This window comes from Phoenix dactylifera, chromosome 2 (genome assembly GCF_051530095.1).
Source record: "Phoenix dactylifera cultivar Ajwa chromosome 2, Ajwa_hap1_PhDact_Kaust_v1.1, whole genome shotgun sequence".
NCBI lineage: Eukaryota > Viridiplantae > Streptophyta > Magnoliopsida > Arecales > Arecaceae > Phoenix > Phoenix dactylifera.
Window position 1 is genome coordinate 5,091,316 of NC_143191.1, and position 23,265 is coordinate 5,114,580.

The following is a 23,265-nucleotide window of genomic DNA, read 5'->3' on the forward strand; positions in this document are numbered from 1 at the left end:
GGTTTACATACAATTGATCCATCGAGGAAACCGAAAAAACCTGATGCTCGAAATACCCGGGAGATCTGCGATTTCCATGTAAGGTAGTTGTCCGATGCAAGTTGAATGGAAACAAGAGATGTGATTCTTGCAATCAGGAACTTGAGTTTTGGAGAGAATATCGAGTCGGATGAGTGTTGAACTTCATCCGATCGAACTGAGGATGTCATTGACTCTTTTGCAGTATCTGCCGCTGAGAGTAGTTACTTGGGGTGGGATATAGAGATTCGAGTGATAGTTGGGAAGAAGGAGGGTGGGAAGTTGATGGAAGGGAGGACCGCCTGCTCTGATACCATAAAAGGATTCTCAGAATGTATAGAACAGAGAAGAGCTGAGATGAAAAGAGAACTGATGTATTAGGCTTCTCTCACTAAAACGTTATATTCCTCTCACTGGCATGGCACGAGCTACAGTGCTCGGCTACAGTGCCTTACTTCAGTAAAAAATTGAACAATGCTTACAGGAATCAAGTATTTATAGACTTGTGAAGAGCTGCCCTGCTGAGTCTTGCTCTGGAAGAAACCTGGTAGCTTGCAAGGGAAGAAGACAAGCTTGGTATCTTGCTGAGGAAGAAGAAGAAGCCAGCTGTGGTGGAGTGCCAGCTGTCCAGCTGAGTAGAGAATTCTAGAATCGATCTTCAACCGGCTGTGTTGCTGAGATGATGATAGTTGATAATTATTGTTCTTGACTGGATTCCTTCTGCTTTGTATGCAACAACAATGAATATAAATATAGATTTTTTGCATGAAGATCTATTTCAACAACAATGCTCTGGTTGTCTGGTTTATTGCAGTTCATGAAAGACTTCTCCGGACCAGTGATGACTTTTTTTGGCCCATTGATTCTACTTTTCATGGGCGTTTCATAATCGATGTAGAGTTTCTGGACCTGAAGATATGCCCGTTAAATGTAAGGATTTCTTCATGTTAATGTTTTTAGGCCTTTTAACATGTAGCTGTTGTGTTCTTGTCATTCCTAATATGAGAAGAAAATTGACCAAAGCTAGGTTCAGAAGCTAGGTTTGTGAAATTTAAGTCTGAAAATACTTAACATTGACTATTTCCAGTTCACTAGCTTAGCAAAGTTATTTGTTCAGGTGGCAGAGGTCCTCAACCCTTTAGCTCGTGAGTACAAGTCAATAGGGACCATGAAGAAAGAGCTTGCATAGCTGCAGTAGGAACTTGCACAGGCTACAGGTTTATAAATAGGATTTTTTACATGGATACCCTTTTAAATATCGGATTTTGCGTGAATACTCTTCCAAAATTGATATTTGCATGTATACCCTCATAAAACTCTATTATTGTACAAATGCTCGTAATATAATAGTTGTTCTAACGGTGTTAAGAAAAATTATATTTATATTAATTAAAAATAAAATAAAATTTTAAAATTATGCTATTGTCCATGTCTTCTTTTTCTGCTAGCGGGATCACGATCTATTTGCATGTCTACCCATTAAGGGTATTTTAGTCAGTTTAATTTGAAACTGTTAATTTTTTAACGTTGTTAGATAGCATGGGTACATATGCAAAAACAAAAATAAAAAAAAGGATAGAATGGCAAAACAAATGTTTTACGAGGGTATACATGCAAATATCAATTTTGGAAGGGTATTCATGCAAAATCCGATATTTAGGAGGGTATTTATGCAAAAAATCCTTATAAATATTACAACTGACATAAGCCATCTCATATATTTTAATTATGGATTAGTCTCCATTTTAATGCACATTTGCATAACCCTGCTATAAAAATTTTATCAGGCTCATTTATCAGAAGCCAGGGTAGCTGCAGCACTAGATAAGCTAGTATACATGGAAACATTGGTGAATGATAGACTACTACATGCAAGAAACTCAACTGAATCCAGTTCCAACTGCACAGCACTTACTCGAAGCACTTCCTCAGCATCTACAGAAACCTTAAAAGCTTTAAAAGCTTTGTTTCCACCGGTGTAGTCCAGGTACAAAACATGCAGGCGTCGATTAAATGTTGGGGATTGGATGTCCTTCGTCTGGACACGCTCGGTGAGAACGCTATCTGGTCCAGCTGGCACTGAGGTGGTGCTGGGCTGACGTACTCATACGTGGGGTGACCCACGGGTCGGAGAGAGTATAAGCAAAAATTTCTACCCGCATCGAACATTTTCTGGTGGAAGGAGGGCCCAGTGGTGGTTGCTATGCGGGTGAGGTTTCCTCTCCACCCCCTCCCCCCTTTTTACCAAAAAAAAAAAAAAAGAGCTTCTTTAAAAGCTAAGCCACATCGAAGAGGTTTAAATGTTTCAGGTCCTGTTCAATCCTACCACCCCAACCTTGTTGGGGTATGTGGAGACCTTTGGTGATGAAGAGAATTGAAGAAAAAATCAATTCTGCATAATTTTCTGTCTGGCGGACTGTCGGAGTCGACTCGAGCTTCAGTCGAGTCGACTCGGGAACAGTCGAGTCGACTCGAGGTCCATCGAGTCGACCCGGGAGAAGAAAGGCCGAAAAACCATGTTTCTGTCTCGACTGTCAGAGTCGACTCGAGCTACAGTCGAGTCGACTCGAAGCATCGTCGAGTCGACTCGAGCCACAGTCGAGTCGACTCGAGATCGTGCCAGTCATACTGGAAGTTGTCCAGACGTGCCCGAGTCGACTCGAACTAAAGCCGAGTCGACTCGAACTAAAGCCGAGTCGACTCGAGCTCGCGGAAATCATACAGATGAGTTTTCTTTTGGTGTTTTGTTGGCGTTTCGACGGCTATGATCATCTGAAGGTCTTGAGACTATATATAGGACTCATGAGAGCCCTAGGGTATAGCGATTGGCCGTATATTTGAGAGAGACTCTTATTTGTGAGGCTAGGGTTCTAGAGAAGAAGAGGATTGGGATCCTACTTCTTGTGCAAAGGGAATTCTGTGTGAATCTCTTGTAGAGCGATCTCGTGTGATCGTTCGGGTGTGTGCCATCTCTGTAATCTATTCATCCTAGTTGAGATTTGGAGCGGTGGAGGACGTAGGCTATTTGTAGCCGAACCTCGTTACATCTTTGTGTTTGCTTTGCTATCTTCTTCCTATTTCTTCTTTCTTTGGTTTGATAATCCGCTGCGGTGCTCAAGTGTTTTACCCTATTGATACCACGGGGTAATCTTTTGCCCTTCGTAGGGATAAGCGGAGCGGTGATCCTTGAGTCCGGTGTCGAGGGAGCGAGAGAGTTATTCTCTCTTTGTTTTCCGACGTTGGTGGGCAGTGCCGGTGTGAGTGGGTTCCGGTGCGGTCGGACGCCAACAATTGGTATCAGAGCTATTGGTTTTCTTCAATGGCGGATGAAGGGAAGTTGCGAATTGAGAAGTTCAATGGAACGAACTTCGGGTTTTGGAAGATGCAAATAGAGGATTACCTTTACCAGAAGGATCTCTATTTACCTCTTGGAGGTAGAGCGAAGAAACCAGAGAAGATGTCCGATGAAGACTGGGAGGTCCTCGATCGGAAGACGCTCGGCACCATAAGATTGTCACTTGCATCCCAAGTGGCATTCAACATCAAAAACGAGAAGACGACGATGGAGTTGATGGCAACATTGTCGCGGATGTACGAGAAACCCTCAGCATCAAACAAGGTATTTCTCATGAAGAGGTTGTTTAATCTTCGTATGAAAAATGGCGGCAGCGTAGCAGAATACCTCAACGAGTTCAATGGACTCACGGCCCAGTTGGAGTCAGTGGAGATTAGTTTTGACGATGAGATTCGGGCATTGCTAATTCTCTCCGGATTACCTGATAACTGGGAGGGCCTGGTGATGGCGGTGAGCAACTCTTCGGCAACGGGGAAGTTGATCTTTGATGACGTTGTGGGAGTGCTTCTGAGTGAAGAAGCAAGAAGGAAATCTTCTGGAGCTGCGGAGTCGTCTGGAAGTGCACTAAACACCTCTGACCGGGGAAGACAAAAGAAGGACGGTCGATTTCGAAGCGACTCGAAGTCGAGATCCAGCAGGTCTCGAGCACCTCAGAACAAGGGAGCGAAGTGCTGGAACTACGGGAAGATGGGGCACTTTAGGAGGGACTGCAAATCTCCTAAAGGGAAGCAAGGCGACCACACCGAAGGAGTCAGCAAGGATCTGGCAAATCTTGCTGAAAACGGTGACATGGATGCCCTCGTTCTATCTTTATCTACCGGTGACGAGTCTTGGGTGATAGACTCGGGCGCGTCCTTCCATGCTACATCCCAACGGAAGCTTCTTGGAGGATATGAGAAGGGAGACTTCGGCAAAGTCTACCTAGGGGATGGAGAGCCTTGCACTATACAAGGAAGGGGAAGCGCGGAAGTGAAGTTGATTTCTGGATCTTCACTTGAGCTTGAGGACGTACGGCACGTGCCTCAACTGCAGAGGAATCTGATCTCTGTTGGACAGTTGGCGAGCAAAGGGTACAAGACTACTTTCACAGCTGATCAGTGGAAGGTATCCAGAGGTTCGTTGACGGTGGCTAGTGGCAAGAAGATTGGGACACTTTATGTCGCCAATGGCACAGAAAACTCTATTGGAGTTGCTGCAGCAGATGTGGACGCCAAGTTATGGCATTGCAGACTTGGGCACATGAGTTATCAGGGACTGGAGGTGATGCACCAGTTGGGAAAGCTGCAGGATCTCAGGAGTGTTGAGATGGACTTCTGTGAGGATTGTATTCTCGGAAAGCAGAAGCGTGTTTCATTCAACAAAGAAGGTAAACCTCGGAAGCAAGAAAAGCTAGATCTCGTGCACACGGACGTGTGGGGGCCTGCACCGGTTTCTTCTATTGGTGGATCTCAGTACTATGTTACTTTTATTGATGATGCTACCAGGAAGCTTTGGGTGTTCTTCTTGAAGCACAAGTCAGAGGTATTTGGGGTCTTCAGGAGATGGCAGGCAATGGTAGAACTCGAGACAGGAAGGAGGTTAAAATGCCTGAGGTCAGACAACGGTGGTGAGTATTGTAGCAGGGAGTTTGAGGACTACTGTGCAGAGGCTGGGATCGTCAGGCAGAGGACAGTTCCAGGGACACCACAACAAAATGGAGTTGCTGAAAGGATGAACAGAACAATTAATGAGCGTGCCAGGAGTATGAGGATACATGTTGGATTGCCACAGCAGTTTTGGGCGGAAGCAGTTAACACTGCTGCCTATTTGATCAACAGAGGGCCATCAAAGAAACTTGAATTTGGGATTCCTGAGGAAGCATGGACAGCAAAGAAGATTGATTTGGCGCACTTACGAGTATTCGGTTGTACCAGTTATGTCCATGTTGATTCCAGTCAAAGAAGCAAACTAGACGCCAAATCAAAGAAGTGCATTTTCGTTGGATACGGAGGTCAACAGTTTGGGTATCGGTTTTGGGATCCCGAACACAGGAAGATCATTCGTAGTAATAATGTGGTATTCAATGAGAAAATGCAGCAGAGCACTGAATCAGAAACAAAACCTGTTGAGCCGTGTTTTGTGGATCCTGAAGAGGAGTCTACAAATTCTGGTCAGAAGACTCAGTCGAGCAAGAACCTGAAGTATTGGCACCCCCTCCACAACTAAGAAGGTCCACTCGTAGTACTCATGGGAAGCCTCCTCAAAGGTATGATGGGACTCTTAGTTATTTGCTGCTCACAGATAATGGCGAACCTGAATGCTTCACGGAGGCATTGGAGGTTGATACCAGGAAGGAGTGGGAGTTGGCCATGGATGATGAGATGAAGTCATTGGAGCAGATCAAACGTGGGATTTGGTGGATCTGCCCAAGGGGAAGAAAGCACTGTCAAACAAATGGGTTTACAGGCTGAAGGAAGAGCAGAATGGGAAGAAGCGATACAAGGCCAGGCTGGTTGTAAAAGGGTTTCAGCAGAGAGCAGGTATCGACTTCACGGAGATCTTTTCTCCTGTAGTCAAGATGAGTTCTATTCGGGCGGTGCTGAGCATGGTGGCAGAAGAGGATCTTCACTTAGAGCAGCTTGATGTGAAGACGGCTTTTCTCCACGGAGATCTCGATGAGGAGATATATATGCAGCAGCCGGAGGGATACATTGCAGCTGGCACGGGTGACTTGGTTTGCAAATTAAAGAAAAGCCTCTATGGTTTGAAACAAGCGCCCAGGCAATGGTATCTCAAGTTCGATAGCTACATGCTTAAGATAGGATACAGGAGATGTCAGGAGGATCACTGTTGCTACTTCCGGGACTTCGGTACATCTTACATTATCTTGCTATTGTATGTTGATGACATGTTAGTTGCAGGAGCTAGCATGCATGAGATTGCAAAATTGAAGCTGAAGCTGTCAAGAAAATTTGCAATGAAGGATCTAGGAGCAGCGAAACAGATCCTTGGAATGCGGATCAGCAGAGATAGGTCTAAACATATCCTCAGACTATCTCAGGCGGAGTACATCAGCCGAGTACTCAGGAGATTCTGCATGGAGGGTGCCAAACCTGTTGGCACACCACTGGGTGCCCACTTAAAGCTTTCCAAAGGGCAAAGTCCGAAGACGCGGGTGGAGGAGCTCAATATGTCAAAAATTCCGTATGCATCGGCGGTGGGGAGCTTGATGTACGCTATGGTGTGTACAAGACCAGACATTGCTCAAGCAGTGGGAGTTGTGAGTCGCTTTATGAGCTGCCCAGGCTTGGAGCATTGGCGCGCGGTCAAATGGATACTGAGGTATCTGAAGGGCACGGAGCACATGTCATTGTGCTATGGAGGTTCTGAGATCCAGTTACAGGGCTTTGTGGACTCAGACATGGCAGGGGACTTGGACGGCAGGAGAAGCACGACAGGGTACTTGTTCACCTTGGGCAGTGGAGCCGTCAGTTGGATTTCCAGGTTGCAACCAGTTGTTGCATTGTCGACTACGGAGGCGGAGTATGTGGCAGCCACAGAGGCGTGCAAGGAACTAATATGGCTTCAAGGCTTGATGAAGGAGCTTGGGAAGGAGCAGAAGGATTGCATGTTATATTCAGATAGTCAAAGTGCAATTCATCTGGCGAAGAATTCAGCTTTCCATTCGAGGACGAAGCATATTGACATACGGTACCACTTCGTGAGGTCATTGCTCGAGCAGGGACTCGTCAAGTTGGAGAAGATTCATACAAGTCAGAATCCTGCAGATATGCTGACGAAGGTCGTCACGGTGGAGAAGCTGAGGAGTTGTTCAGCTTCTGCTGGTCTTCATGCTTGAAGACGTTGAGGAGGCATCGTACCTATTTCACTAGGATGATTCAGTTTCAGTGGGAGCACAGAGGAGAGCCAAGTAACAAGAGGATATACCCAAGGTCTCCAAGTGGGAGATTGTTGGGGTATGTGGAGACCTTTGGTGATGAAGAGAATTGAAGAAAAAATCAATTCTGCATAGTTTTCTGTCTGGCGGACTGTCGGAGTCGACTCGAGCTTCAGTCGAGTCGACTCGGGAACAGTCGAGTCGACTCGAGGTCCATCGAGTCGACCCGGGAGAAGAAAGGCCGAAAAACCATGTTTCTGTCTGGACTGTCAGAGTCGACTCGAGCTACAGTCGAGTCGACTCGAAGCATCGTCGAGTCGACTCGAGCCACAGTCGAGTCGACTCGAGCCACAGTCGAGTCGACTCGAGATCGTGCCAGTCATACTGGAAGTTGTCCAGACGTGCCCGAGTCGACTCGAACTAAAGCCGAGTCGACTCGAACTCGCGGAAATCATACGGATGAGTTTTCTTTTGGTGTTTTGTTGGCGTTTCGACGGCTATGATCATCTGAAGGTCTTGAGACTATATATAGGACTCATGAGAGCCCTAGGGTATAGCGATTGGCCGTATATTTGAGAGAGACTCTTGTTTGTGAGGCTAGGGTTCTAGAGAAGAAGAGGATTGGGATCCTACTTCTTGTGCAAAGGGAATTCTGTGTGAATCTCTTGTAGAGCGATCTCGTGTGATCGTTCGGGTGTGTGCCATCTCTGTAATCTATTCATCCTAGTTGAGATTTGGAGCGGTGGAGGACGTAGGCTATTTGTAGCCGAACCTCGTTACATCTTTGTGTTTGCTTTGCTATCTTCTTCCTATTTCTTCTTCCTTTGGTTTGATAATCCGCTGCGGTGCTCAAGTGTTTTACCCTATTGATACCACGGGGTAATCTTTTGCCCTTCGTAGGGATAAGCGGAGCGGTGATCCTTGAGTCCGGTGTCGAGGGAGCGAGAGAGTTATTCTCTCTTTGTTTTCCGACGTTGGTGGGCAGTGCCGGTGTGAGTGGGTTCCGGTGCGGTCGGACGCCAACAAACCTAAAGAACTTTTGGTATCCAGTGGCATTCTCTAGCGATCTGAGGAACGATATCATGGTAAGTAAGCCCTGTTCCTCCTTAAAGAGGGAAAGTTTATTAAAGATTGTTTTTGTTGTTCGGTCTGTGACCTGTTCCCTTTTTTTTCCAGATACCAACAGATTGTTTTGAGGAACCATGGGTCTTATTTCGTGGGAAAGATGAAAAACCAGGCTGTGTGAAGAATACATGTGCTCATAGAGGCTGCCCACGTCACCTTGGATCTGTGACTGAGGGCCGCATCGAATGTCCTTACCATGGTAATTTATCTGCAAAATTTAACTTATTTGCAGGAACCAATAAACTTGGTTGTTATTTTTTGAAAGTAGTTATTTCATGAGTGGGAGCCTTAAAATATTTAAGACATAATAACAGCTTACGCAAAATGTGCATTTAGGATATCATGCATTGTAAGTTGACCCTGTAATGGACTTTCTTGGATATAGTTTCTTGTACTGAAGTTTACATTATTATGTATATATTTACTTTCTTAGATTGGAGATTTGTTGTCGTCATGCATTCGAATACAATACAACAGTGCAAACTGGCAAAGCACTGTTATTGACGTCATACATACAGTCCTCGTATCTGCTCAAAGAGAGAACAGAAAAAGATTCATGCAAGTAATTTTCTTGGTGGGCATATATTTCAGGTTGGGAGTACTCAACTGATGGAAAATGTGAAAAGATGCCATCTACTAAAATGCTGAATGTGCGGATAGGATCATTGCCCTGTTTTGAACAAGAAGGAATGGTCTGGATTTGGCCAGGTGACGCTCCCCTATGGCTACTATCCCTTCCTTGCAACATCCTCCTGAATTTAAAGTTCATGCAGAGGTAAAATTGTGCAGACTGATATCGCATGATTATAAAATACTGAATATAAAATAACCAGAAATTTCTACCACAATTTTCACTTTAAAGCATCATAAATATCCTAATAATTGAACCTATTTAGAGTTATTTTCTTGCATCAATCATGCAGCATTCACCTAGTGGGTTGTATTGTATGCAGTTCTCACCATGTTTATATCAACAGATTGTGATGGAGCTCCCAAATGAGCATGCGCTTCTTTTGGATAATCTTCTAGACCTTGCTCATGCACCATTTACTCACACCTCCACTTTTGCCAAGGGATGGAGTGTTCCGAGGTACTTCCCTCTCACCCAAACACCATACTATGAAAAGGACAATATCAGTTTTTCTTCGTAAACACCTTACAAAATATTGAAATATGCCAAAGAAATCCTCCATGAAAGTGGCAACGAAAAATGTCAAAAGTGGATTTGCGACCTTTTCACCACAATTAATTATAATTTCCTTTTCGGACTAAAAACTATATTGCTATTATGATTTTCGACTGCTAGTTCATTTGCAGTTATACATCTAGCTAAACATTTGCACTTGTAAACTGATGTGGAACAGAATTTCTACACAGAAATAAGGCTAGTGCGAATAAAATTGCTTCAGTGTTATATTTTGATGAAAATTTGTTTTTTGTCGATAGATGCCTCCAGTTTTCATACACCTCATATGTCAAAAGGAAATTTTTCTTACCCCTCCTTTTTTTTGAGAAAAACAATTGTTCTTATCTCTTTGATGCTTCTTAGAAATATAAGGAAAGAGTACCTCCTTTCGTGCTGATCTTGGGCTAACACATTGCATCTGAAAAATTACAGCTTGGTGAAGTTCCTAACACCTGCATCAGGTCTCCAAGGATACTGGGATCCTTACCCTATTGACATGGAGTTCCGACCCCCATGCATGGTCCTCTCTACAATTGGGATATCAAAGCCTGGAAAACTGGAGGGGCAGAATACTAGGGAATGCTCCACACATTTACATCAGCTTCATGTGTGCTTGCCCTCCTCTAGACAGAAAACAAGGTTACTGTACAGAATGTCTTTGGATTTTGCCCCATTTCTTCAACACATCCCCTTCGTGCACATGTTGTGGAGGCACTTTGCAGAGAAGGTAAGCAGCATAGTGTAGTGAAAGTTTTCTTTCCTTAATTAGAGTTCAGCATGTCATATATCTATTAGCCTACACATAATTGAGTGTTAAGAAGCATCAGAACACAAAATAAATTTTGGACTGAAGCATGCCTCTTATTTGATAATATGATCACAACAGAACCTTGGCGTCTCCACTTCTATCACTGGATCATATCACCATGAAAGATATTACCATATGGTGCACTCACTTTGTTTTCACACCATATCTAGCAACCACTTCAAGCCCGAAAACCAACTTAGGGCAAATTCCTGCACTTTGTTGCCTCCATGTTGACAAAAGCTTCATAACGATATGAGTATTTAGCAACAAAAACATATAGATTAAAAAGGAGAGGAAAACGCCTATTTTGTTCAGATCTGAGAAAGTATATCTAATACGAAGCTAGTGCACAATTCTGTAATTGTCAAAACTATACAAAGTGGCTCATGCAAAGCAATCTTTGTGAGCAACTGAAGCTTTATTCAAAAAAATAACCGATGAATCACATGTACAAAAGGCATTCATATAGGATTAGAGTTTCGATAACCTAGAGCTGCAGTATATTACGGTGATTAACGAGAAGGCTATCTTTCATATGCTTGGGAAGTAACATGCGTATAACCCAATCTGTTAAAAGACTATTTTGGAGTGCTGGAGTGAGATTTGGGAATATAACACAATTCATAGCAAAAACATATCTTCTCTCCTAGAAAAGTCAAAAAATCATACCAAGCATATCCTCGGTTGCCAGAGATCATACGGTGACTGTGAGCCTTCTTTGTGATAATGCTTGTTGCTATTAGTGCTTTCAAACTTACATTCTCCTTGCGTGGTGTTAACTCTCGTACCCAGGTGCTGAATGAGGATATGCGGCTTGTCATCGGCCAGCAGGACCGGATGATCAACGGGGCCAATGTATGGAACCTGCCAGTATTATATGACAAACTTGGGGTATGGTACAGATTGTGGAGAGATGCAGTTGAGAGCAGAGCCAAGAGATTGCCATTCAGCAAACAAGATAAATAGCCCAGGAAGGCAGCAAGCTCCTTAACATACTACTTCGGGTTCTTCCATCATCATTCTTTGTAATACGAATGCAATAAACCATCTATCATATATGATGGAAGGTACAACGGCCTCAGAACCAATCACTGATTCACAGATGATCCATTGAGGAGGACTGCAAGCAGTAGCTCCGGGAGCAAACAGAAGATAACCGGTCCATTCCCTATAAAAATAAACTGTACACTAGTCTGAATATGGAGGCATGCTAGTATGCCTTGATTGTTTTTGGTGTACAGAGAGGATCCTAATTTTGGACTTCAATTGCTCCTCATTTTTCTTTGTTTTTGCACGTTCTTTACTGATTTATGTTATCTTAGTTCCTGACTTTTTGTTTATTACCCCTCTGGAAAATAGGAGAAGTCTTCTTTTTTCCATTTATCTCGGCAAAACCAACACACAAAGAAGTTACTCGGTATGATAGCTTTTTTGCATTCTATGTTTCAGCCTTTCTTTTTTAACCTCTCCCAATTATCCCTTTCCCTTCTTTCCTAATCATCCACCTGTCTGGCCTTCATATTTTCTTAATTTCAACAGTTAGATCCAAAATTGGTGAAGCAGACTTATTAAGCTCTGTTTTAACTGTTTTTCACAAAATGGTGGATGGGATAAGTACTACAACTGCACTATCAACTTAGTCAGCATTTTACAAACTTTCCAAGCTTTAATCACTTTCATCCCATGTAAATAGTTTCTCGGATTGCAATGGTATAGGTTAAAGTTCGCAATTTTTACCCACAGTAGATCAGCAGCACTTCCAGTGACAACTCTACTTATTTATTTATTTATGTATAACCAGCTTTTGAGTGCCACTGTACCACAACATTCTTCATCATCGCTTAGTTGTTTACAATAAAAAACTTGCCCAAATTTGAGCGTAATATTTTTTCTTTGAAATATAGGGAGGAAAAACTACCCCAAGATTCATTGAGTCAAGGAAAGGAAAACAGGAGGAATTTTATTTTATTTACAAAAAACTGTAGCTTAAATTGTATTACAAGAAAAAAAAGGATTTTTTTTATTAACACTGTCGACCTCTGTATATACTGCAACTTCATTTGACATATGGAGCAGCCACATCAAAGAAAACGAAACGAAAAGAAAAGGGAGTGGGAACCCTAACCCTAGCAAGCCATAACTCTTGCAAAGCTAGCCAAAAGTTCCACCTTTCCTCCACCCTCAGACCCAAAACCACAGCCGGAGACGCCTCCTTCAGAGGGCGGCCCCGCAGAAGGGGCAGAAGCGGAAGTGGGGCTCGACGACGCGATCGCAGGAGTAGCACCGGAGAGCGTCGGCAACGGACGGCCGCCGCGCGCCCTCATCGAGGAAGCCCCCTCGGCCATCATCGGCGGCGGAGGAGGGACCAGAAGGGAGGGATCTGGGGAAGAGGAAGGAACAGTCGCGGCAGTAGAAGGTGGGCTCCTTGCCAGGCCAGCGCCAGACGGGGACGAAGAAGAGCTTGAGCACCTTCTCGTACTCCACCAGGTCGGCGTAGGAGCCACACCGGATGCAGCGGCCGGCGCTCTCCTTGAGCACCCGCCCCGCCTGCTGCTCCAAACCTCCCACGAAGAAGAAGAACATCTTTTTCTCTATCGCTGCGGCCGACGATCGGTCGTTTGGTCTCTTAACGTCGACACTCGACGGAGAAGGCAGGAGTTCGAGGTTAGAGGAATGGTATGGAGCCTTCTAGAGGCCTCTCTTCGATTTAGGACTGGAATCGGGCCGGGCCCAGACTTTTTTGGTATTTGGGCCAGCCTTAGGCCAGAAGATTTCTCCAAACTTATGGCTCAAGTCTGATCCGATCCTGGGCCCCCCGACTCGGATTGAAACGTAATCAAGCCGACTTGAATGTCGATTTGGACCACAATACTGGGCCAACCCAAGTTTGCCTAATTGACTTGGTATTTGGCTCGAGGAAAGAAAAGGGTGACGAGGTGTCGGTGTTCATGAAACCTTCCCCCTCTCCTCTATTAAGAGGTCGAGACAATAGCTTAATGGATCTGCTTAGTGACTAGACCCAAACCAAAAATATAACTCAAGTTTTTTGTTTTTTTGGGACAATCCAGCTTAGCGAAACTTGACCTGAATGATATCCAATTAATATTCTTGGTTTGATCTGGTGTGAGTTTGTTTGAGAGATTAATTGCCAAATCAAATTAGATTACAATTAAATTTTTTTCTGGTTAGTCAACACCTAGTGACCTCTTAGCAAGTTAAGCATGAAATTCAAGAGAATGACGACTTATTTTGGTTCTTTTTAAACTTTTATGCATGCAATATTTGGAAGAGGCAGGGAAAGGCCAAAGTTCCACGTGAATATTGAATAGCATTTTATCTCAAGCACAAGTGTTGTCAACTAACATGTAAGCATATAGTAATTTTTTACAATATGTAGTCATGCTAAGGATTCTTATGTGTATAGACATAATGTATAAGTACAATTTTACTAGTAGTACCTATAATTCACTAAAAGCCGAAATGAGATAAAGCCTGTTCTTTCGTTTCAGGAAAAAAATAAAAAAAAATAAAAAAATAAAAAAGAAAAGTGCTGATTATTCCACTGCCCAATCATCCTAATTGCCCATGAAACATGGATCTTCATCATCACCATCAGTACTCAAATCCGACGGTGCCAAATCCTATATCAGTTTGGTTGTCTCCTCTAGAAAGGAGTCTTCTCTGACCGGGTCAACAAGCGACCTCCCAGTATTCCAAGACCCGACGATCCCGACTTGGGTCGACATGAGATATTTCATGGAAGAGTATCACGTACGTGTCAGCTGTTCGTTTGCTAGAAAGCCTATCCTCTATATACCGGGCGTGTGAGAACACGTGTCATTAGCTTGAACGCAAACCAAGTCGACGGTAGAGGAAGAAATTATATCCTAGACTGCGTGCACCACGTGCCGTGCACGCCGCCAATCGCAGCCGGTCGTTCCTGTGAACCCCATGTCAGCGAGCGGCTGTGATTATCAGCGCGACGGCGACGCAGTGCACGCCGCTATTGCACACGTCGTTTTCGGTACAACCACTGCTGCTTTGCATTGCTGGGCTCCTTTCTTCCTACTCTTTCCAGATGGAGAGGGGGAAAGCTCGGTGGGAAAGAGATGAGTGGAGGAGGGGCAAACGGGAGCGACTCGAAGGTGGAAACCATCTCGAGGTTGGCGCAGTGGAAGATCGAGAGCTTCGGTCCCTGCTCCTACCGCCGCTCCGATGCCTTCAAGCTCGGCATCTGGAACTGGTGACTCCTTTTTTTTTTTTGCATTTTTTTGGGAATTTTTGGGTTAAAAAATCGATTTTTAATGCTTAATCCTTGATGTTTTTTGGGAAAATTTTGTTTTTTTTATAAATATTTCTGGGTTGCAGGTTCTTATCGGTCGAGAAGAACCGATACATGTACATCCGGCTCTTCCCGGAGCCATGCCGGATCTCAAAGGAGCAGCCCCCCATGGCTCGGTTCGTGCTTCGGGTCTCCAACCCCGGGCCTGGCCGCCGGCCCTATATCTCACCTGGTACTCTCGCTGCTGCCTTAACTTGATTTGATTTTTGGTCAACAATATTGTTTTGTTAACATTAGTAAATTTTTATTTGAATTCCTGCTTTTTTATTGTAATTGCTTGTTAAGATGGGATTTTTAGTGTTTTAAGGATTCATGTTGATGAATTTTCCATGTTAAAGCGGTTTTGGTTTTATTGGACAAGAAAACGTCATTAGAAAATGTGTAAGAGCTATATGTGTGTGTGTGTGTGTGTGTGTGTGTGTGTGTGTCTCTGCGTGTTCTATCGAAGCTTGGTTAATAAGAACCTTTTAAAGAAGTCCGACTCGTGGGTTGACAGTGAGCAAGACTCAAAGGAAACTTATGCTTGCAGATGGCATCTCTAGCGTGGATTGCATAGTTTGGAGGAATGAGGCTCTTGTTAATTTCTAATTCACACATCAATAATTGATACTGTTTTATGGGAAAAAAGTGTTTGTGGGTGTTATCTACAGCTTGATAAAAAATACCGTGATTCATTGGGCTTCAATGGCAACTTTGGAAATTAGAAAGTACTGATGGGAACCATCTGGAGAGCTTCAAGAGAGTAAAGGTCATGCTGTTATTCATTAAAGTTGATTTGACTTTATGGAGTGCTGACGTTAGCAACAATGAAATTTACATGTTGGCAATAATGGTTTGCTGGATATATTATGGATTATGGAGGTTGCAATGGATGCATATATTGATGAAAACAATGGTGATTTGTTCTAAACTTCAGGATGTCCATCAGTTGACATGTCAACAACCATGTTTCATATAGGTAAGCTCAAACTACTTGCAATACATAATTAAGCAATGTGGTCATTGAAGTTGTATATTATCACATCGCAGTGCATTTTAGGCACCATATAGTCACGCACCTTAGGCATATGTAGACACTGTACATAGTAAGAAATAGGAAAACTATATAGAGAATGGTCCAATTAGAGTAAGGTTACTTACCGGCTATTGTTATGGTGTTATGGAAAGTTACAGTTAAGGTTGGTAATAGAGCTAGCCAGCTTGGTTCTAGCCATTGTGACATTCAATGAACGGGTTTGGGCTCAACAAATTTGACGTTTGAGCTTGGCCAACTATGCACCAACCTTGGTCCCCATTCTAAGCTTAAATTACCTACAACATAACATAGTATACTATTACATTATAGAGTTTTGCTTTGATAATTCTCTCATTTTTTCAGTTGTTTTGAGGTTTAACTGTAGCCCTTGATTTGCTAAAGGGTAGAAGAGTAACTTTCAAGTTTGATTGGGTCAATCGGCTAGTGAATAGTGATCCATGTGAGACTAAGTAAAAATACTTCTCTCTATTCTATATTGTGCTTTCTCCTGTGAGCTCAGGGAACAAACAAAGGTCCCTCTCCCAAACACAGTGGAAAGAGAAGAACAAGGAAATTTGGGCAAGCTTGTTAGAGCACTAGATGTTGCTCCCCTTTCATCTCACTTACTTATTTCTGTCCCTTTTGGTCCCACCTTCACTGAATCAGACTTCACTATGCCTCGGGCCCTCAATGTTGGACTCTTCAAACTCATCCACATTCGGCCATCCAATTACTGAATGTGAAATGTGAGGAGATCATATTGAAACATGACAAAGAATAGGGAGGAACTCGGAAGTTTACAATCATGATTGCCAGACATGTGCATCCTCCTTGAGCTTATTTGTGTTCAGCCAACCTTCCCACCTGGCCACACTCCTCCACAACACCCCTCCCCCCGCTCTCTTCTCTTCCCCCCTTCTCTCCTTCTTGTACAACCACTCATATGGTCCTCTGAACCACCACTTGTTCAACCAGCCCACCCTCCCCCTCCTCCTCCTCCTCTCTCTCTGTGCTAAGGTAGAATGAGAAGTGCCAAATAAAGATATGAGAAGAGGCTGTTGCAAGGCAAGGGGCACACCAGTGACAAATACATTATATTGTATGTTGTAAGGATTTCAAACCACCTAGGGGGAAAATTTTGGGATATTTATATATAATGAACAAAGCTCTGGGCTAATTGCCCAAAAAAAGGGATTTGGGCTGCATTGTTGTACATCGAACTGCATCTTGATATCTTGTTTGTTTGATCCCTGTAAAATGAGGATAGAATATCAAAAGAAAATTAATCTCATTCCGATGGCTAAATGTTTAAGAATACCATCTCAGTTGAGAGAATTTTGTTAGGTAACACCTTTTAACCTTCTACCTAGAGTATGGTACTCTTTCAGAATTTTCCTGGAATCTCGAACTACTATCCACTTCTTGAGAGCCATCGTACTTGAAAGTGTTTCTAAAATATTCACTTCTCTGCACCTGCACTTAACTTGTTCCAGAATCTGGTAACTAGGTTTTGAAATATTTTGAAATCTCAACTGGTGATACTAAATCCTCAATGTTCAAGCCCAGATGTCAGAAACCTTTGAAAAGCCAATTTATGCCACTTGATCCCTGTAGTTTGACAAGATATGATAAAGGACCTTTTGTTCTCTCTCTCTCTCTCTCTCATCTATCTCTTACTCTCACAAATGAACAAATGAATGAATGAGCAAAAGGAAAAAGAGTTGTGTTGTACTTGCTTTTCAGCTGACTGTATGCTAAGATGTTGTACATTGCACACTCTTATAGTTGACCTTGCAGCAATATGTGCTAAATCTACTAAGTCTGTTTTTACTTATTATTGTTCTTGACTGGATTCCTTCTGCTTTGTATGCAACATTAAAAATAGAAAAAATATAAATATAAATATAGATTTTTTGCATGAAGATCTATTTCAACAACAATGCTCTGGTTGTCTGGTTAATTGCAGTTCATGAAAGACTTCTCCGGACCAGTGATGACTTTGTTTGGCCCATTGATTCTACTTTTCATGGGCGTTTCATAATCGATGTAGAGTTTCTGGACCTGAAGATATCCCCGTTAAATGTAAGGATTTCTTCATGTTAATGTTTTAGGCCTTTTAACATGTAGCAGTTGTGTTCTTGTCATTCCTAATATAAGAAGAAAATTGACCAATCTTTTCTAAGTGATATAGTAAATGCGAAATGAGGATAATAGCTGCAGCAGTGCTCACATGATATTTGTGACAACTTGGTGGTAGGTTGGCAAAAGAAAAAAAATATTTATCTTTTTCTTAATTCATATCCTTTTTCTTGCTTTCATTTTTTTAAAAATTTTTCTGGTCTAGTTTTCATCTTTTTTTTGAGGGGGGAGGGGGGTTATGAAGTATTTTATTCCCTGGAGATTTTTTACTTTTTATTGTTAGTTTTTAGTAGAAGACCGGAGTAAAGAAATATGTTGAGCAAGAATTCTGAAGTGAGTTCATAAACTTTCAAATAAGTGTAATTTCGTATTTCATATGGAAATGCAGGGAGGTGACCCATACTCTATATGGCCTAACGAAAGCATGATGCAGTCTCTTGCAAGCAAAAGCACTCTCCGATGCCTCTCTCGCATGCTAGAAGAAGGCATCCATTCTGATGTCACCATCAACACTTCCAATGGTGTGTTGAAGGCCCACAAGGCTGTACTTTCTGCAAGCTCTCCTGTATTTGAGAGCATGTTCTTGCACGATCTCAAAGAGAAAGAATCCTCCATAATAGATATAGAGGACATGTCGCTTGAATCTTGCTCGGCTCTTCTCAACTATATTTATGGAACCATTAAGCAGGATGAGTTCTGGAAGCACCGCCTCTCGTTGCTTGGTGCAGCAAACAAGTACGATATTGCTGACCTTAAAGAGTGCTGCGAGGAGAGCCTCTTGGAGGATATCAACTCCAGTAATGTCCTTGAGCGGCTTCATGAGGCATGGCTTTATCAACTTAGCAAGCTAAAGAAGGGGTGCATGATGTACTTGTTTGATTTCGGAAAGATATATGATGTGAGAGATGAGATAAATAGCTTCTTCCGCCATGCAGATAGGGAGCTGATGTTGGAAATGTTCCAAGAGGTCCTAACTGTTTGGAAGCCTGTGTGACATTCTACTCGGGCAAGTTGAAATGTTTTTAATTGTTCCAGAACTGCTGTAAATACGTGATGGGGTCCCTGTTTGATAAGTTACGGCATGCTTTTGGTTGTATTATGTTTGATTTTCCTTTTTTCAGACCTTTGAAGATTCATGTTAGAGTGGGTTGCGGTATATTGATGGTGAGCTGTTGGGTTGTGCAGTTCATATGAATTTTGTTGTTTGAACTATGAGCCATTTTGTTCCAACTCTATCTTTTGTCCCTGACTCTGTTTGTTTGTCTGTTAATTGTTTAGCTGTCGATGCCGGTTGTAGAGGTGCAGAAAGTTATAAAGTTGTGGATTCTCTATGTATTGCTGCTGACTATAGATCAAGATATCGAAGAGAGGATTTTCTTGGTTATGGCTATCAAGACGGTTTCATTCCAAGCTGTCATGTATAAGAACTAAACTCACCAAGTTCTGGTTGAATTAGCACAGATTGGTGCACAACAAGGATAAGGGTTGTATCTTTGGTGCAAAAGAAGGAATCACCTTTCTTGCGAATTCATCGTTGGATCACTGATTGGTTGCTTTGGAATTTATGCAGATGGATGGATGATAGAGTTTAGAGTGCTTTGAGATCTATGCAGTGGGTGATTTAATGGTAGATTTGTATGCAGTGGGTGATTTAATGGTACATTTGTGTGAAGGAGGGTGAATCCTTTGCGTCCCACGCAACAAAAGGTGAAGGATCCTTCTTGCTTGTTTACCACTCTCACCTTTTTTGTTGCCGTCCTTGCTATCAATGAACCCCATAACACTTATTAGTCTATCAACTCTAGCCTTGAGCCATCATTATTTGGCTGATGATTAGCCTAAAATGCATTTACAAATAGGATTTGATGTAGAAAATTAGATGTCTTCTAGAGGGAAATAGTGGACGAGCCAAACTTCTTTAAAAAAATACAATGAGAACTGTTATATTTCTCACATATGCATTAGGAAGTGGTTGCTAGCCAGAATAGATTTTATGTTAGATAAAAATACAATAACATCCTTTCAAGTTTTGGTGAGAAATATGTCGGTCCAAAAATTAAAAATTTTCAATTAACCTCTGAAACCTTTCTTTTGTGTCAAAAAGGCACAGCTGTCCATCTCTATTAATCATCAGGCTACAAGTTAATACTTATCTTATTCTAGAAAAAATCTTGCTTTTTAATTACCATCAGGCTTACATTTGGGCACCAAGAAAAGAAGAGTCACCAAGCAGTCATGTAATTATCGTTTTTCTACATTTGAGAGAAGGGTTTAAATCTACTGTTTTAGATAAGATAATAGTCTTTTGTCTCTCTGTAGGCTCCCTTTCCTTGCTGTTTATTGGACACGGATCTCGTCAGAAATGGAGACGAGCCACCTCTACGCGGATCCGGATCTCAGGAGTAATGTCTGTGACCCTGGCACCGGCAGCAAACCGGTGCCCAGCCGAAGTCGTGGCCCTTCGCCACCTCTTGGAGCACATCAAGGCCCTCCTCCACTAGCTGGACCTAGTGTTTTGCCTCGACCCTTGCATCAACGTTGGATCCGTCATCACCGGCGACCCCCCCGCCGAAGTCCACATCCACTGGTGCATGCTCGCCATGCAGAGCCTGATGTAGCTCGGATTAGATGCCTAGAGACAATTACAGCCTAGATTAGGTGTCCAGTGATATTTTGACATCTAGCATGCGGATTTAAATTCTAGGTGGATCAGGAGGACCAATTACTGCTCCATGTGATTAAGAGGATCGAAATAAGAAAGGACAGTTACAGCTCGTCTTCTGATCTCGGAGCCCAAGCATAACCATCTACGCCCTAGCCTCTATATAAACAGGGCTAGGCGACCCAAGTATGCATCAAACATATAGCTCATCTATTAGCTTATACTATCATTTTGTTTTTCGGATCTTTTTTTCTTTTATCTCCTGTTCTACTAAAGAAGTGTACCTAATAAAAAGTAGTTCTTGTAATTAGAACATATCTTGTTAAACCACCCATAAAAACCATATTCTGACTTTTTTCTGGTGAATATCCAACAATAGGTTCTATTGAATGAATAATAGATCCAGATCCCAAAAACAATAAGCTTTAGAATAGGCATGAGTGATCAAATGGAATAAAGCTGCTCGATAAGAACCTATACCTAGAGCTAACATAATATAACCTAATTGAGACATTGTAGAATAGGCTAAACTTCTTTTAATGTATGTTTGAGCAAGAGAAAAAGTAGCTCCTAATAGTACTGTTATTACACCCAGTAAAGAAATGAAATTCGACTGACTTAGGTATCGGAGAATCCACTGTCGGATTAGCTTCAGCAATATCTCATCTTCTCTCTGCTCGTAGGTTGAGCTCCCTTTCTAAGCAAAGCCACCACCGACTGTCAGATCTCCATCTCCATTAGGTCAGGTTTTTGGAATAATAGAGCCTTTTCTTTCGGGAGCAATTCGTATAGGGGCGATGCTACATGAGCTCAAGGATGTTGTTAAGGGTTTAGAGGTAGGGTTCAAGGCCCCGAATGCGGGGCTCGACTACATGTACACCCTGGCCATGTGGGATCATTTCCAAGGGGTCTGCAAATGTATCGACCAATAATGCAGTCACATAGTGTACTAGTTTGTCATTGATTTCATGCTCCTAGTGCTCTTCACCTCAGCCGATCTCCAAGCCTGTCAGCATCTTCCATGTTAGCTCAATTCTCCGAGTTCCTAAATTGTTTTTCAAGGTTTTGAGTGGCTGTAGTAGAATGATTTTCATGCCAAATAAAATTTTGGTCAGATTTTCGCTAGATTTAGGGTTCTTTTTATCAGTTTGAGGATATAAGTGATTTAAATCAGTGCAATGTGTAAATTTTATTTTTTTTTTAACAAGAATTGAGGTGCGATTCATGGGTGGATTATCTTAAAATTAATAATTCTGTGTTGTTAAATTTTCATTCTATTTTAAATCAGAAAATTACTAATTTTGGTCAAGCAAAAGATGATTGAATTGCTTTAGTGGGTTAGTTTACTAAGGTTTAGATTAAGGCGGAAAGGGGGAGGAGATGGTGATGGATGAGAAGAATTATGATGGGAGCCTAGCCAAATTTCTCTCCAAAAATAGTTGGTGGACTCAATAACCTCTATGGAAGATCAAAAATATTTTAGTCATTTTAGTCCCTTTATTAACCGCCAGATGAACTATTGGACCACAGTAATATAAAAAAATAAATTTTAAAATTAATTGAAAATTTTTAAATTTTCAAGATCAATATGCTTCTTGTCAAAACATGGAGGGCTAAGAAGTATTTCTATGAAAAAAAATCATTTGCTTCGTAAGTTCATTTTTTCTCCCATCTTAACCCCATAAATAAATAAATCACTTTCTTCATAAGAAAAATAAAATTAAAACATGGGAAGCGAGGAAGTTAGAAATTGAAACTTACCTTCCTTGACTTTCCAAAGATATTTTAGTAGAATGTAACTGGTATCAGGCACCTAAAATGGCCAAAAAGACAAAATGAACCTGTTATTGAATGCTAATTAGATAGAAATCGAAAAAGAAAATAAAAAAATATTCCTCATTAGAAAGATAGAATAAAATTATTTTAGCGCACGCAGTAGAGAAGGTCGTATTGAGCCGTCTTCCCTTTTTACCATGTAACTTATAATATCCATTTTAAAGTAAAAACTCAAGAGTTAAAAGTAGGACGAGACTTCTCTTACTAATGAAGTTCATCCATCCTGTGACTTAATTAAAAAAAAATATTTGTGAAGCCTCGTTGGTGAGGCCATCCTCTTCCTCTCCGAGTCTCTTTTTCCTCCAAAATATGGAGTCCCTTTCTTCGCATAGATTGTGTTTACCAATACACGGGACTTGGTCTGATGATACACACCTAGTAAATTACTCATCCAACGATCTATACACATCTCTAAATAAATTGATAAACAGTTTCCAGAAATTGTGTTCACCAGTATATAGTATATATTCAAGTGATACATACTCGATGAATTTTTGATATATATTTTAAGCCTCTTTGATATACACCCAGCAACAATTCAATACACTTTTCTAAACAAATTAATATATATTTAGATAAAGTGATACATAGTTTCTAAAATATCATGTTTACCAGTATATAGTATGTGTGTATATATATAGGTGATACATATTCATGGGTTTCTAATTCATAATTTAAGCTTTTTTGATACATATTCAGCAGCGACTTAATAGATATTTTCGAGTAAACTAATATATATATTTAGAACGAATACTTTTACAAGGAAAAAAACTTTGGAGGAGAAAGAAAATTGGGGAGGAAGAGAAAGGCAGCACGAACTGATGGCAATAAAGAAGTGAGATATAAGGATGGACGGTATTATAGAGGATGCTTTACCTTTTTTTATTTTTATTTTTTAAAAT

The 23,265-nt window shown here is 41.8% G+C and overlaps 2 protein-coding genes and 1 pseudogene across 2 annotated transcripts; 2 read left to right on the plus strand and 1 right to left on the minus strand.

The window, feature by feature from the left end:
* The first annotated feature begins 1,066 nt into the window (after positions 1–1,066).
* LOC120112460 (chlorophyllide a oxygenase, chloroplastic-like) lies at positions 1,067–11,335 on the plus strand (annotated as a pseudogene).
* Positions 11,336–12,303: 968 nt separating this feature from the next.
* On the minus strand, positions 12,304–13,043 carry LOC148714516 (uncharacterized). Its single transcript, XM_089928693.1, has one exon. It carries the CDS (start codon positions 12,950–12,952, stop codon positions 12,584–12,586), a length of 369 nt encoding a protein of 122 aa, XP_089784819.1. The 5' UTR covers positions 12,953–13,043; the 3' UTR covers positions 12,304–12,583.
* A 1,376-nt stretch (positions 13,044–14,419) lies between these two features.
* LOC103702679 (BTB/POZ domain-containing protein) lies at positions 14,420–19,114 on the plus strand. Its single transcript, XM_039132900.3, has 4 exons — positions 14,420–14,612; positions 14,738–14,883; positions 17,693–17,808; positions 18,254–19,114. Exons 1-4 carry the CDS (start codon positions 14,479–14,481, stop codon positions 18,857–18,859), a joined length of 1,002 nt encoding a protein of 333 aa, XP_038988828.1. The 5' UTR covers positions 14,420–14,478; the 3' UTR covers positions 18,860–19,114.
* The last annotated feature ends 4,151 nt before the right edge of the window (positions 19,115–23,265 follow it).

What these genes read in the sequence shown, in the direction of transcription:
- LOC148714516 (XM_089928693.1), bottom strand. Translation starts at nt 12,952, where the DNA reads ATGTTCTTCTTCTTCGTGGGAGGTTTGGAGCAGCAGGCGGGGCGGGTG.
- LOC103702679 (XM_039132900.3), top strand. Translation starts at nt 14,479, where the DNA reads ATGAGTGGAGGAGGGGCAAACGGGAGCGACTCGAAGGTGGAAACCATC. An exon ending in CCGGCCCTATATCTCACCTG is followed by an intron (nt 14,884 to 17,692) that starts GTACTCTCGCTG and finishes GGTTAATTGCAG; the next exon opens with TTCATGAAAGACTTCTCCGG. An exon ending in TGAAGATATCCCCGTTAAAT is followed by an intron (nt 17,809 to 18,253) that starts GTAAGGATTTCT and finishes ATGGAAATGCAG; the next exon opens with GGAGGTGACCCATACTCTAT.